Genomic DNA, 14387 nt, shown 5'->3' with positions numbered 1-14387 from the left:
GGCGGTTGCCAGACCCAGCTTGTCTGCACCTCCCTTTTCTCCACCAAAACCTCTCCCGGCCCTCTCTATCACCCCTCCCAGCGCCTCCAACCCCTCCGCCAGCTGCAGAGGAGGCGGCACCGGTGCTGCCCCTTCCCCTGCCCCCTTGCTGTGGTTCCGAGCCGCCGGTAAGGCCCGGGGGGGGCCGGCTCCGGGCGGGGCCTCCCTTCGCCTCCTCCCCGGCGGCGGGGCCGGCCCCGGCCGTCCTCGGGGCGGAGCAGGGGGCAGGCCCGGACTTTCCCGGTCCGGGCCGGGCCGTGCCGTGCCGTCTCGGCGGGATGTGCGGCCGCACCGCCTGCTCGCTGGGCGCCGACCTCCTCCGCCGGGCCTGCGCCTACCGGGACCGGCGGGGCAGGCGGCGGCAGCCCGAGTGGGTGCGGGAGGAGCGGTACCGGCCCTCCTACAACAAGGGCCCGCAGTCCAGCGGCCCCGTGCTGCTGTCCCGCAAGCACCTCCAGCAGGTAGCCCCCGGCCGGGAGCCAGGCTTCGCCTTTCTGCGGGGGGGTGGGAATGGGGCTGGGGGCGCCCGGCCGCATCCTGCCCCTGCGGGGGGTGCGGGGGGTGCTGCGTGCAGCGCCCGGTCCCTGCGGCCGGGGGGTGCCGGGGGGGTCTGGGTGCCGCTCCCCGGGGTGCTGGGCTGGGTGGTAGCCGCTTGGTTTGCTTCTTGTTCCGCCCGGACGTTGAAGTGGCTAATTGCAGATTTCTCGGCAATGTTTACCTGCTCCTAGGGAGGGTGGGGGGTCGCTGCCGGCGTGATGTTTTTTTAGAGCAAGTTTGTGTGCGAGTAACTCGCCTCTGTGGGATTTTGTCCCGGCTTCTCTGAAGTCGCCCCGTGGCTTTGGTTGTGCTGTGCCGAGACTTGCTTTCATTTCATAGCGCTGCCGAGTGGCCGCCTCGCTTCGTAGGGGAGAGCAGAGGAAAAAAAACCTCTCGGAGTCAGGGCTGTACAATGCCCCCACACCTGTGCTGACCGTTAGCCGGCTAATTAAAGCCTCAACAGCCCGTCCCAACGGCCTGCGCGGTGAAACTGCTGGTGCATCTCGCTGGGTTTTGCACGGGCGGGTGCCCACCGACCTGCTGCTCTCCGGCGTTCAGCGGGGCAAGGCCGGGGGCGCTGGGCTGAAACACCCCTCCTGCCGCTCCTCCTGCCCGGCCACCGGGGCGGCTGCAGCAGCCCCAAACCGGGAATGTGCTGGGTTCATCCAGGGCTTCCTTGGAGAAATCGCAAGTATTGCTTTTACACCATAAAGCACTCTTTGCACCCTGCTTTCCTGCCTCAGGGGTCCTGCATCTCCTCTGCAGCAGCTGTTGAGTTCCCAGAGCAGAAGGGGGGGCCCTATAAATATATTTACATATATATATGATATATATATAAATATATATATTATATATATCCTATATATATATAGGGGTCCTATAAATATAATAATAAAAATATAATAATAAAATATAAATATAATAACGTAATGCAGGTCCTGTAATACTCCTATAAACGCCCCGCACCACCCCGTAGCTCTTAGGGCACAGTCGTGCCCCGGGGCTTCGCTCGCCCCTGCTGCCCTCCTGCGGGGGCTGGTGGCCGCGGGCAGAAAGCGAGAGCGAGCTGGGGGAGAAGTGAAAGCCACCGAGCCGTTTCCATTGTCCAAACTGAGACAATATGCAAAGAGTGAAAGTGAACCGGGTCAGCAGAAATCACGTTATTAAAATGAAGGTGAGATTCAGGCCCTTTGGGACGCGCTCTTTAAATAGGGAAGTTTAGAGAACCTCAGCGCCGGCCTGATGTTTGTTAAACACAGAAGGGACGGAGTGCTCCTATCGCTGGGCTCTCGCTGCTGCAGAAAACCTGCATTTGTTACTCTGGATAGATACGTGGTACATACGAATTCTTAGAGTGAACATCACCAAAAATGTTGTCATTTGTGGGCACGCTGACACAAGGCGTCTCTCTGTTTGTTTGTAAGGATGCAGACTCCTCTGAGCGGGTCCTCATGGACATGCGGTGGGGCCTGGTTCCCTCCTGGTTCAAAGAGGACGACCCCTCCAAAATGCAGTTTAAAACCTCCAACTGCCGCAGCGACACCATGCTGAGCAAGTTCTCCTACAAGGTGGGTGAGCCGCTGCTCCCCCCCTGCCGTTACCGATCCCACGGGGACGATCCTCCGACGTGCACCCTGCGCTGCACAGGGGGACGGTGGTCGCAGCAGTGCCCGTCCCCCCTCTCATGCTGCCCGGGGCTGTGGTTTATGTCTCTCTTGTGATTTCTCTCCCCCAGGGCCCTCTCCTCAAGGGCAAGCGCTGCGTGGTGCTGGCGGATGGCTTCTACGAGTGGCAGCAGTGCAGCGGGGGCAAGCAGCCCTACTTCATTTACTTCCCCCAGACCAAGGACAACCTGGTACTGAGCCTCTCTTGGTGCTTGAGCGCTGAGCTCTGCCCCCCTGCTCCCTCTGAGCGGCCTGGGGATATGAATGAGAAGCCCTTATTTACCTGGCGAGGCACACGGGGTGTTGCAGGGGACGAAACTGGGAAGTGCAGATGGGAATTCCCTTTGGAGGGCATTTCGCTGCTGGTCCCCCCGAATCGCGGCAGCCCTGCAGAGATGTGAGCCCTGACCGCTTGGGGACAACCACCCTGACGCTGAGGTCTCTGTCCCGAGGGGAAGCTCAGCCCTGCCACGGGCTGCCCAGGGCATTTCCAAGCAGGGCTCGGAGCTGCAGAAGGCTTCGTGGGGTCCCGCTCTGCGGGGTCGCTGATTCTGCAGTCCCGTGGCCGTACCCGGTCCCGCGGCGTCCCCCCGTCACACTGGCTGCTCCCCTATTTGCATGGGCGGGTGATGTGTTTCCCAGGGGACTCGGCCGCGAGTTTCACTGCCTCTTTTCCTTCGGCCGGGCTGGTGGCCGGGATGCAGAGAGGGGGAGGAAGGCTTGAATTTGGGAAGGTGAAGCTCCGATAACTGTCCTGCCCGGGGAGCCCCTGGTTAGTTTGGATCAGGAACGAGATGGCAGGGCAACGACTCGCAGGGCTGCGGTGCTTTGGCTGCCCAGGAGCTGGTGTGGGGTGGAAATGATGGGGCCGTGTCTCTCCTCCAGGCCGAGGGAGAAGATGGGGAAGATGGAGACGAGGAATGGAAGGGCTCGAGGCTGCTCACCATGGCTGGGATTTTCGACTGCTGGGAGCCGCCGGCGGGAGGAGAAGCGCTGTACACCTACACCATCATCACCGTGGACGCCTCGAAGGACCTGAGCTTCATCCACCACAGGCAAGTGAGACGCACGGCGGGGTCAGGGGCTGCCTTTAAACACCCCTCTGCTAACGTGGGCAGGGAGCCCTGCCTCCTCCTGATGCCCTCAGAGCCAAACGTTACAACATTACCAGCTCGTTTCAGGTCACTGCCTCGCGCCCTTTCCATAAATCCCCATCTCAGCACCCTGGCGAGGAACAGTTGGAGTCGAGTTGCTCTCGGGCTGGCCAGGACCCGCCGATCTCCCCCTTTGCCTCTCCACCTGGGCAATGCATGCATGCTCTGCCTCGAGCATCCCACAGATGATTTTTCCCCATGTGGCTTCTGAAAGGCAGCGCCGTGCCACGCTGCCAGCTCCGTGCTTGCTCACGAATCTTGCTTTTGATGCCCTGCTCTGCCGCACCAGTGCTGGTGCTCGGCTGGCCTCGCCAGTGCCGTGACCGCCCGGTCCTCTCCTTGTGCCTAGGATGCCGGCCATCCTGGACGGAGAAGAGGCCATCAGGAAATGGCTGGACTTCGCTGAAGTGCCCACCCAGGAGGCGGTTAAACTCATCCAGCCCACGGAGAACATCGTTTTCCATCCCGTCTCCACCTTTGTCAACAGCGTGCGCAACGACACGCCCGAGTGCCTTGCACCTATCGAGCTGGGAGCCAAGAAGGTGAGCGTTGGGGTGGGCTCGGCCAGGACCTGCCGGGGGGGAGATGGTGTCCGGGGGTGTCCCCGTGCAGGGACGGTGCTGCCAGGCTCCCCAAGGGGCTGCAGCCACCACACGGGCACGTGTGGGATGCTGGAGAGCAGCAGCCCCGAACGGATTCCCTTCCCTCCGCTTCCAGAAATAAACCGTGTCGCCCTGTGCCAGGGTCTCTCTGCCAAATGAGGTGAATTCTGTGTGAAACGGGGCTTGGGACAAGCTTGTTCACAGCAGCCCCGGGAGCCTCCTGCAGACATGCTGGCTGCCCTCGCTCCAGCACCCGCATCCCGCTCTGGACCAGCTCTGAGTTGGCTGCTGTGCGCGCATCCTTCCCGGCCCTCGCTGGGCATCTCACTCCTCTCCTGCTGTCTTTTGTCTCTCCAGGAGGTCAAAGCCACCGCGAGCAGCAAAGTGATGCTGGGCTGGTTAAAAAACTCCCAGGAGGCCTCCCCCAAGAAGAAAGAAAATGAATTGCCCAGGTGGACGAGCCAGTTCATCCCCAGCCCTTCGCCCAAGAAAAGCAGCGCGGGTATCCTGCAGCAGTGGCTGGGGAAGGAGGGAGAGCCGGCTGCAAAGAAACGCAAGGCTTAGCAGCAGCTGGGATGGCTGGCCATCCCTCTCTCTCCTGATTTCCCGGAGCAGAACGAAGAATGTTTGTTGGAAGGCTTCGCAGAGTGCTGCTGAGATTCTCCAAGCCTCTCAGGAGTTGATCTGATGTCCTGGGTTGTTGTCTCTGTTCTTTGTGTGTTCTGAAAGGGCTACTGTTTGCCTCCTCTCATTTCCTTTTGTTTGTTGTTGTGGTTTTTTGTTTGTTTGTTTTTTGTGTTAAACTCATTCCTCTTTTCCATTTAATTCCATATTGCTTCTGTACAAACTTCCTTTCTAATGCTCCCACCCTCAAAAAGCGCCGGCAGTGCAGAGAGACGTGCGATAAGTGCTAAGAGGAAACCCAAGGCCGGGAGGCTCTCCCAGAGGCATCCTGCTCTGTCCAGAGCTGCAGCCGGCATCCATGGGCCTCAGGGAACGGGTTAAAAATTCTCCCTGGAGGAACTGGACTTTGCCTGGGTTTCCCTGCAGGGAGCGGGGTGGGCAAACGTCTCGGTCACGTTGCTTGTACAATCATTTTGTTAATGGGATTGGAAGACTTAGAGAGGATTTTCTTGATCTGTGGATGGATGCGCTCTGCCTTGCCCATAAAGGTCACTCGTTAAAGCCCAGATAACCACAGTGCCACCGCAGAGCAGCACGGGGCCGCTGGTTTTGAGGTCAGGGATTTTGTAAACAGAGGCAGATGTTGCAGGCCAAAAGCCGTACGTGTTGGGGCCCTTGCTGGAAAGCGGTTCTTAATTTGTGCTGGAATCAGTAAAATGGGATTGACTGGTGGATGTGTGCGTGTCTGCGCCCCCGTTCCCCACCGCAGCGCCGCTGCCTCCGTTTGCCAGGCACCACCGTGTTTCCCTGCCAGCTGCCGAGGGGACAGCAGCCAGCAGCAGCTCAGCTGCCAGGGCACGGGCAGGATGCTGCTGCTGAGGAGCTGCTCTTTGCCAGTGAAAAATATTCCCTGGGGACCCGTTTCGGGGCTGCTCTCGATGATTTGTCCCTGGGGAGCAGCAGGGGTGGTCCTAGCAGGGGTCTGTCCGGGACAGGCAGCCAGGGAGCCCACAGGGCTCTCAGGGCCAAATCCGTACCCGAATCCCTCGCGTGCCTCGGAGGCGGCTGAGCCCAGAAGGTCTCCTGGCTTATGGGAAGCTGGGCTGGGATTAGGATTTCCAGCCAGAAAGCCGGTTGCTGGCTGGCTCCTCGTCGCTCCCACGGTGACTCAAGGCAAGAGAGTCGCTGCATTGGCAGCTCCTGGCAGAATCAATCAGTCTGCACCGCTGGGGCTGTCACCTCTGCGCCTGCCCTTGGAGGTTTCTCTCCCCGTCCCACAGCTCCCCAAGGGCGAGCAGACGGCTCAGGCAGCCCCAGAGCAGGCATTTCCAAAGGGCAGGCATTTCCAAAGGTCACCGGCTCACTGCAAATTTAGGCCAGGTTCCCAGGTGCCGTGCGGGCAGGGAGGATGCTCTGAGCACAGGAGGACGCTCACCTTCCCCTGCTCTTGCCCCTGGGAGCCGCCAGCAGGAGGACGGCAGCTCCCTGCCTCCGTCCCCACACCCGGGGGCACCGTGCTCCCTGGGGAGCCGAGCGTGCAGGCAGCTCCCTGCAGGCCGTGAGCACGGGCAGCGCCGTCACCACCTAAAACCTTTGCTGAGGGCTCAGTGGGGCGGCGTTACGGGGCCTGCGGGCGGGGCTGCCCCAGGGGGACCCAGAGGGGTCAGGCAAAAGGGGCGGCGGGCGCGGAGCGGCCCCACCGGGGCACGCAGCGGCTCCGCACCCCGCCACCCCGCCAGAAGCCCCAGCCTCTCCCCGGGCACAAACCGGCCGGGAGCGCTGGGGGGGCTCCGACCCGGCCCCGCCGACCCGGGGGCTCCCCGCGGGCACCGAGCGGCCGCACCCCGCCGGGCGCTGCCCCGAGCGGCCCCGCCGCGGAGCCGGGGCGCGCGGAGCCCTATGCAAATCAGGGATCGGCGCGTTGGCCAATGGGAGCCGCGCCGCCCGCGGCGCCAGCCAATGGGGAGCGGCGGCGGCGGGGCGGGCAGCGATATCCGCGGCGCGGCGGCGGCGGCGCGGGCAGTGCGGCGGCGGGCGGCGGGCGGGGCGGAGCGGCGGCGGCGGCGGCGGCGGGCAGCAGCGGTAAGGGCGGCGGGGGGACGGCGCTGCGCGGCCCGGGACCGCTCCGTACGGCCCGGCACAGCTCGGTACGGCCCAGCCCGGCGCGTTTTAACGGCGTTTGTCTCTCCGCAGGCGCCCGGACCGTCAGTGCGCGGCGCTGCTGGGCGGCTGAGCGGCCGCTGCCTGCCGGCCATGTCGGGCCGCGGCAAGTCCGGCGGCAAGGCGCGGGCCAAGGCCAAGTCGCGCTCGTCGCGGGCCGGGCTGCAGTTCCCCGTGGGCCGCGTGCACCGGCTGCTGCGCAAGGGGAACTACGCGGAGCGGGTGGGCGCCGGGGCGCCGGTGTACCTGGCGGCCGTGCTGGAGTACCTCTCGGCCGAGATCCTGGAGCTGGCGGGCAACGCGGCCCGCGACAACAAGAAGACGCGCATCATCCCGCGGCACCTGCAGCTCGCCATCCGCAACGACGAGGAGCTCAACAAGCTGCTGGGCGGCGTGACCATCGCGCAGGGCGGCGTCCTGCCCAACATCCAGGCCGTGCTGCTGCCCAAGAAGACGCAGAGCTCCAAGAAGTGAGCGCTGTGCGCCCCTCCCCTGCTCCTGGTCCCCCCCGCCTCGCTGCTGCCTGCCCTGCCCTCCCCGTGGGGATGGGGGTCCCCTTCCTGCCCCTCCAGCCCGGCTGGGCGGCCGGCCCTGGCTGCAGCCCGCCAGCCCTCTGCTAGCCCCCCGTCCTGGGCTGCGGTGGGGTGCTGGGGGAGCATGGGTGAGGTCTGCTTGTGCCCCCGCCCTACCCCTCTTCCCTCTGGAAGAAGCGTTTTTGGAGGAGATGACAAGAGCGTGGCCGTTGGTGGTGTCTGGAGCCGTGTGGTCGGGTCACTGTGCAGAGCTGCTGCTAGCTGCTGAGGACTGTTTTGGCTGGCGTGGGGATGGACGTGGGTCCCCACAGCTGCCTCTGGCAGCCCTGGGGCTCTGCGGGGCCCCCCCGGCTGGCCCTGCTCACCCCAGTGCAAGGATGGGACTTGCCCCCGCTGCGCACCCCCATCGACACCATCCCGGCTGCACTGCGGTGGAGAGGGCAGGGGGCTGGAAAATGTGAAAGGAGAAGTTTCTCCATCAGCAAGAAGTGACTGTTAGTCTTAGTTCTGTTCATGGTAAAGCTCGTGCGTTGCCTACTGTAAAGAAGCTCTGGTCCTATTTATTTTGAGTTCTCATATTTTGGGGTCCCTCCCTGCCAAGGCACTTTCCTGCAGCTCCCCCAGCTTGGTGGGCACCGAGGGCTCCGTGGTGCCGTGGGTCCTGCCGGCGGGGGGGGTGCGGTGACAAATCCCCTCGGAGCGTCGCAAGGTCAGGCGCCTGCCGCGGGGAGCGGGAGCTGCCATCTTCTGCCGTGGCTCCGCTCTTCTCCCGGCGCGGAGCGGCTCCCGGCTGCAGAAGCCCTTCGTGTCACTGAGAGCTACCTTGCACCCTGGTTGCACTTCTGGAAATGACATGCTGTGTCTCCTTTCTGTTTGTTCAACATGATTTTGGGGTTCTGAGAAATAAAGTGACGATGCTATCTGTTAACTGTAACCCTCCATGGATTAATATTTATTTTTTAAAAAAATGCTAGAATTTGTATTAAAGCCCGCTCCTAGCTAGTACGGTATTTATTTAATGGCTGTGTGGATAATGTATGAGCATGGGGTCAGGCTGGCTGTCCCGTGACACCAGGAATAGCTGATGCAGAGACAGCTTTCCTCGCTGCCCGGAGCAGCCTGCCTCTGTGGAGGCCGATTGTCATGTGCATGCAGCAGTGTCTGGGCAATCGGGCTGTTCATAACCTGTTTTTTTTTAAAGTAAAATGGGCAACTTATATTTCTGTGCTGTAAGTAGCATGTGTTCAACCTATTGACTCCGCTGTTAATCGTGTGGATGATGTAACTTAGCCTGGCTCTGACTTTATTATTACCTAGAGTAGAAGAACCTGGATGCTTGTCAGCCGGTTTTACGAAGGGGTTTTACGCTCTGTTGTAGGACGTGGAAGCGGTGTGTTCGTTCGTGTTGTGCTCATGGGGGTGCAGACGTGTCCCTCGGTTGTGCTGTGGTCCCCTGGCCTCAGGGTAGGGGGGACACCCGGCTGCAGCCCCCCTGCTGGAGCACGGACCTGCTGGGGTCCCCCTTCCTTCTGTAAAGGGACCGCTGCCAGCGGTGGGGTGGGGACGAGGGGCTTCTTCCCACGCGGGGCGCTGCCTGGCGTGGTGGTCTCCGTGGCTGCATCCAAGGGTCTTGTTCTCTCCCTCTTGTTTTCTCCAGGGCTGGTGTTCTGTACATCTCGAGAGTGCTTTGTATTTCTTAGAAAACGCGGGACTTGTGATACTGAAAAGAATGGTGCAAACCCGATATCTGATTAAACTGGATCCCTGTCGAATGCTGTTGGACGTGCTGTGTCTGTCACCTCACCAACGCCGCTCGGTCTGGTGCTGGTCTGCAGGAGCAGGCTCTGGTGGCAGCTGGGTGGCTGGGCTTGCTTGTCTCTAAGCAGAAAGGAGCAGATCAGGCCTAGAACCAGTGCTGCTTGCGCTCTGCTCCTACAAAGTCTTTTCCTAGCCCGGGAGCAGGTCAAGCCCTTCTTCAGCTCTTCCGCCTGCCCTGGCAGTGGTGTATTGCCTGGTTACTCTGTTGCCAACGCCTGGAAGCCTGAGGTTCTGGGAGTGAGGAGTGCACCCAGGACCTTCCCTGGGTACTGGAGGTGTTCTCACCACCAGAGGCCCTTGAGGACCCTGGGGGTGACCCAGCAGGCAGAGGGCGGTGGGGCTGGCATGGGCTTGCGGTGGTCAGATGGGAAAAGCTGACCCAGATGGGGAGGTTGGAGGCCTGGGGCTAATGGGGCTGATTCTTGCTCCCACACCTCTCTGTTGGATGTGTCCTGGCTTGCCAGAGCTGCTCAGTGCCCTCCCTGCCTGGGTCCGGGCAGGAAGGGCTCCAGGTGGCTCAGCCGGTGCCCGGCACTGTCAGGGTCGGGTGCTGACAAGACCTGAGCTGTGCCATCAAAGTCGTATTTCAGGACTGGTGGTGCTGGGCTGGCTGTTGTAGGGAGATACGCCTCCTGCCCTACCAGCAGAGTGAAAACCCAAATAACGAAAGGCACGGGTCAGTGACGGGTCAGTGACGTGCGGCTGGGGGTGCCCTGGGGAAGGGCAGGGAGCGGGGCTGGGTTGGGCAGGAGCCGTGTGCGGCACTGCAGCCCTGCGGCCATCTGGTTTTTGGCCAGGCTGGTGGGGTGGTGCCCACAGCTGTACCTGGGAGCTGGGCTGTGCGTGGTGCCCTCAGCAGCGAGCTCCGGCTGGGTCGTGAACTTCCTCTGCCAGCCGCACGAGCGAGTGGCAGGGCAAGCCTGACTGCTGCGTGGCCGACCGGAGGAAGCCCTGTCTGCCTGGCCAGGCGTTGCTCAAGTGCCGAAGATGTGAGCGCCGTACAGACCCGAGCAGCGGGAGCACGCGGGTGCTGTGCCACCGGCCTTAGATGGCCGGGACAGCCCTTCACGCCTGCAGCTGGGGAGACGGGCCTGGTGGAGGTGGGCCTGGTGGCTTCCTGGAGCGGTGCTGCGGGTCCTGGTTCTGCTGAATGCCTCAGAGCGCCAGAGCAGAGCTCGGAAAACATGAAGGACTCGTCTGTGCAGAGATCATGCGAGCCTGCGAGGTGGGTGTCAGCCCTTGCCTCCTGGGCGGGGAGGGCTGGGGTCTGCGGGGCCCTTCCACCGCTGCCTGGTGGGCGTGCTGCAGGCGGGGTGGGTGCGGGACAGTGGAAGTGGAGCCGCTGCTCCACTCTGCGTCCGCTCCGGTCTGCGTGCAGCAGCACCGCCACTGCTCCCTTGTGGCAAGAGGGAAGTGGGGGGGGGGGGGGAATCCCCCCACACCAGCACACGCAGCCCCCAGCTCTGAGCCAGCCCGAAGCGTGGCTCTGCTTCTGCCTGAGCCCAGCCAGGTCCCAGAGCTGGCAGCCCCTGAGCCCCCAAAACCTGCAGTGTCATCTCCTGCCTGCAGACAGCTGCAGGTCGCTGCCGGGGCGCGGCGGCTCCCCCACAGTACCAGGCCTGGGGGCAGATGCTGGAGCTTGGTGGGACTTGCATGGGTGGAAGGACGGTGCCTGGCCTGCCCCAGCGGCTGTGCCCTAAATACAGGCCCGGGGGAGGCTGCAGCATCCCGGAGTCAGGGCACTGCTGCTCTTTTCCAGGCCTGCTGCTGGCAGCTCTTGCTGGGTGTAGCTGATGGTCGGGTCTTCGGGGAGTGAAACTTGCTTCCCTCCTGCCTGCGCACTGAGCACAGCAACAAAGCAGCTCCGCAGGCAGTTGCGCCCTGGGGGGGTGGAGGCTGCTCCTTTTCCAGCGGCAGGGAGGTGGGCACGGAATGCCTCAGGGTGGGGTGCCCGAGGTGCCACCCACCCCCCTGGAAGCCTGGTGGCCCCCCCGGGGCACAGTGAGCTGCTGCCCCCACCCCCCCCCCCAATCCCCTCTTTGCAGGGCCCCTTGGACTTGTCCGCAGCAGCCCTACAAGGTATGGCACGACTCCACCTCCCCTCGCTGCCCCTGCAGCGGGATGCGCTGGGGCCCTCACCCGTCCTGCAACCCCCCCGCTCGGGGGTGCTGGGGTTTGGTGGAGCTGCGCACCCCCCCACCCCCCCCGCAGAGCCCGAGCTGCGGGCTCGCCCCTTGCCCTGCGCGCCGGAGGTGGAACAAAATGGCCCAGCTCCCTGGCGGCGCTTTATGCAACCTCACTGGGGCGAGCTATAAATAGGCGCGGCTGATGCGAGGGGTGGCTCCGCGGGGCGTGCGATGCGCTATGCTGCTGGAGCCGCGCGTGCCTGCGGCTGTGCACGCAGCAGGCAGCCCAAGCTCCTGGGGGGGGGGCTCAGAGCGAGGGGGCTCAGAGCGGTGCCCAGGGAGGTGCCCCTGCTACCCTGAGGCTGGCTGCGGGGCAGCCGAGGGCTCCTCCGTGTCACTGCCAGCTGCAGCAGCCCAGGGACTGCTCTCCTCCTGCCTCCGTGCCAGGAGACCCCCGCTGCCCCCCTGCCCTCCCCTCGCTGCAGCCCCCCCCCCCCCCAGCTCTGCTCCTGTGCACGATTCCGGCTGCGGAGCCCCCTTGCCCCCCCCGCCCTTCCCCTTCCCCACGACAGCTCCATTTATTTTTTATTTTTTTTTTTAACAATTTATTTGAAACGACGACAAATGAAAAGAGAAAAAAAAAAAATTAAAAAAAACAACAACCTCCCAACCCCCGAAAATACGTAACCAAACCCACCCCTAAAACGCTTTAAAAAAAAAAAAAAAAAAGAAAAAAAGAACGTAAAGGCCATCGGAGAGGCGACCTGAACGGCAGCCGCGGGGCCCTGCGCCGGGCCCCCCGGGCTCCCCCGCCCGCCGCCAGGGGCGGGAGGCCGCAGGGGAGCCCCGGCCCTTTAAGAGCGCCAGACGCCGCGGCAGCCAATTGGCGCCCGACGGGCCGTTGCCATGGCGCCGGGGGCCGGGAGCCAATAGGGGGCGCCGTGGCTTTTCGAAATGGCCGCGAGCAGGCACGGTGCGCCCGGCGGGCGGGGCGGGGAGGGGGGCGCGGGCGGCGGGAGCCGGCCCACGTGGCGCGGGGGCGCCGCAGAGCGGCTGCTATGGGAACCGGGCGGGAAGAGGGCCGGGGGGTGGGGGGGGAAGGGGGGGGGGCACCAGACACCGTCGTCGAGCGGGGAGGGGCACGGCCGAAAACAAAGGGGCGCGATGGGGGGGGGGGGGAAGCCGCGAGGTTGGGGGGCGGGGGGGTGGAAAGGCGCCGGAGGGTCGGGGATGGGGGGGGGTAAGGGGGGGGCTGGGGCAGCCGCAGCCCCGCTCACCGCGCACGGCGGCGGCTGCGGAGCCGAGTCGGCGACACAAAGCGGGTCCCCGGGGGTCTGTCCTCAGAGCAGTCCGTGCCGTGGGGCTCCCAGTCCTGGCGGGGAGGGGGGGCCCCTCCGCCCCCCCCCCCGCCCGGGGCTCCCCGCGCCCCGCTCTCATGCCTTCCTGCTCTTCAGCGCCTTGGGCTTCGCGGACTTCTTCACCTTCTTGCCCCCCGGGGACGCGGCTCCCTTCTTGGCGGCCTTCTTGGCTTTGCCTTTGTCCTTCTTCGCCGCCGCGGTGCTGCTGGTTCCTTTCTTGTGGGATCTCTTCTCGGGCTTCTTGCTCTTGGCCGCGGGCTTCTTCTCCGCCCGCCGGGTCGCGGAGGCCGCCGCCTTCTTGTGGGACTTGTGGGCGCTGCTGCCCGCGCCCCCGTCCCCGCCGCCCTCCAGCTTCTTCCTGTTGAGCTTGAAGGAGCCGTTGGCGCCGGTGCCCTTGACCTGGAGCAGCGTGTCGTTCTGCACCAGCGCCTTGATGGAGTACTTCAGGTAGGTCCTGCCGTTCTGCTGGTCGAACCAGGCCACCTTCTTGGCCTCGTTGTAGATCTTGGCCAGCGAGGAGCCATTGCGCTCGCCCAGCTTGCGGATCGTCTCCACCACCAGCTGGCTGTATTTGCCCGGCTGGTTCTTCTTCTTGTTGTTCTTTTTCTTCTTCGAAGGCGACAGCGAGGAGCCGCCGCCGGCACCGGCGGTCTTCGCCTTCTTGGAGGCCGCCTTCTTCTCGGCCGCGATCGGCACCTCCTCCGCCTCGGTCAGGGGCAGATCGGCTTCTTCCAGCTCCACCGACATGGTGCCGCGGGGGGGACGGGCAGCTGCAAGCGCGGCGTGGCGGAGGCCGGGCGGAGGGGCGCTGCTCTCCGTCTCCGCTCCGCTCCGCGCCGCCGCCGCCGCGCTCTGGCGGGGCTGGCGCCGCCTCCCGCCTTTATATGGGCGCGGCGCGGACCACGTTGAGAACAACAACAGCGCGGTCCGCCGCCAGCCCCGACTTGTGCTTCTTGGGGCCCTTTCGCGGGGCTCCCGCGCCGCCGCCGGGCCCCCCCGCGCCGCTCCGCCCGCGCCGCGCCCCGCGCCCCGCCGCCCCCCGGCCCGCCGCCGCCCCCGCGCCCCCCGCCGCCCGCCGCCCGCCGCCCCCCGCCGCGATTTCGGGAGCGCGCCCGGCGCGGCGGAGGGAACGAGGAGGGGGGCGCCCGGCGCGGCGGCCGCTGGAGCCCGACCGCGGCCCCCCCCGCCCCGCGCCGCCGCCGCCGCCCGCAGCCGAAAAGGGGCCGCCGCGGGAGGGGGGCGACGGAGGGCGGCGGGGGGGGGGCGGCGGCGGCGCTGGCCCCGGGTTCTCCGGAGGGAACTAACACAGGCGACGCCCTCCCGCGGCCGCCGGCAGCAGCGCGGAGACGCCGAGCCGAGAGCGGGGGTCCCCGCCCCGACGATGGGGGCCGCGCCCCCCACCGCCCCCCAGCCCCGCTGCAGCCCGGACGGGGCCCCCCGGAGGGGGGGTGTCCTGCGGGTCTCATGTATCGTGTGTTACCCCCCCCCCCCCCCCCCATCGGGCATCGCCCCGAAGCGGAGCGGTTGGGGGCAGCGCGGCGGGACCTTGGGGGCTAGCGGGGGGGGGGGGGCTGGGGGCACCCTCAGATTGAGGGGGGCGGGGGGGGGGGCGCAGCGTTGTCGCCTCGGGAGCCCCTCCGCCCTGCGGGGAGAGGGGGGCGGCTCCTCGCTGCAGGCCGCAGCTCTGCAGGGGCTGGGGGGGCAACAGCGGTGCTAGGGACACCCCCACCCGACCCCCCCCTTATACACACACCCCACTCCCCCAAATCCCA

The 14387-nt window shown here is 65.0% G+C and overlaps 3 protein-coding genes across 3 annotated transcripts; 2 read left to right on the top strand and 1 right to left on the bottom strand.

The window, feature by feature from the left end:
- Positions 1-224: 224 nt before the first annotated feature.
- Positions 225-5352, top strand: HMCES (5-hydroxymethylcytosine binding, ES cell specific). Its single transcript, XM_080606141.1, has 6 exons — positions 225-500; positions 2001-2144; positions 2312-2431; positions 3126-3295; positions 3744-3936; positions 4354-5352. The coding sequence occupies exons 1-6, from the start codon at positions 318-320 to the stop codon at positions 4558-4560; spliced, it is 1017 nt and encodes a 338-aa protein (XP_080462267.1). The 5' UTR covers positions 225-317; the 3' UTR covers positions 4561-5352.
- Positions 5353-6873: 1521 nt separating this feature from the next.
- LOC308200418 (histone H2A type 2-B) lies at positions 6874-9085 on the top strand (the record flags this gene model as incomplete). Its single annotated transcript, XM_080606142.1, has 1 exon — positions 6874-9085. The coding sequence occupies one exon, from the start codon at positions 6874-6876 to the stop codon at positions 7252-7254; it is 381 nt and encodes a 126-aa protein (XP_080462268.1). The 3' UTR covers positions 7255-9085.
- Positions 7501-13488, bottom strand: H1-10 (H1.10 linker histone). The gene has a single exon (XM_080606143.1). It carries the CDS (start codon positions 13360-13362, stop codon positions 12691-12693), a length of 672 nt encoding a protein of 223 aa, XP_080462269.1. The 5' UTR covers positions 13363-13488; the 3' UTR covers positions 7501-12690.
- Positions 13489-14387: the final 899 nt, after the last annotated feature.

The sequence above is a fragment of the Anser brachyrhynchus genome (genome assembly GCF_964034855.1).
Source record: "Anser brachyrhynchus genome assembly, chromosome: 10".
NCBI classification, from domain to species: domain Eukaryota; kingdom Metazoa; phylum Chordata; class Aves; order Anseriformes; family Anatidae; genus Anser; species Anser brachyrhynchus.
The sequence above is the reverse complement of the archived record's forward strand: the minus strand, read 5'-3'. Positions and strand labels throughout refer to the sequence as shown.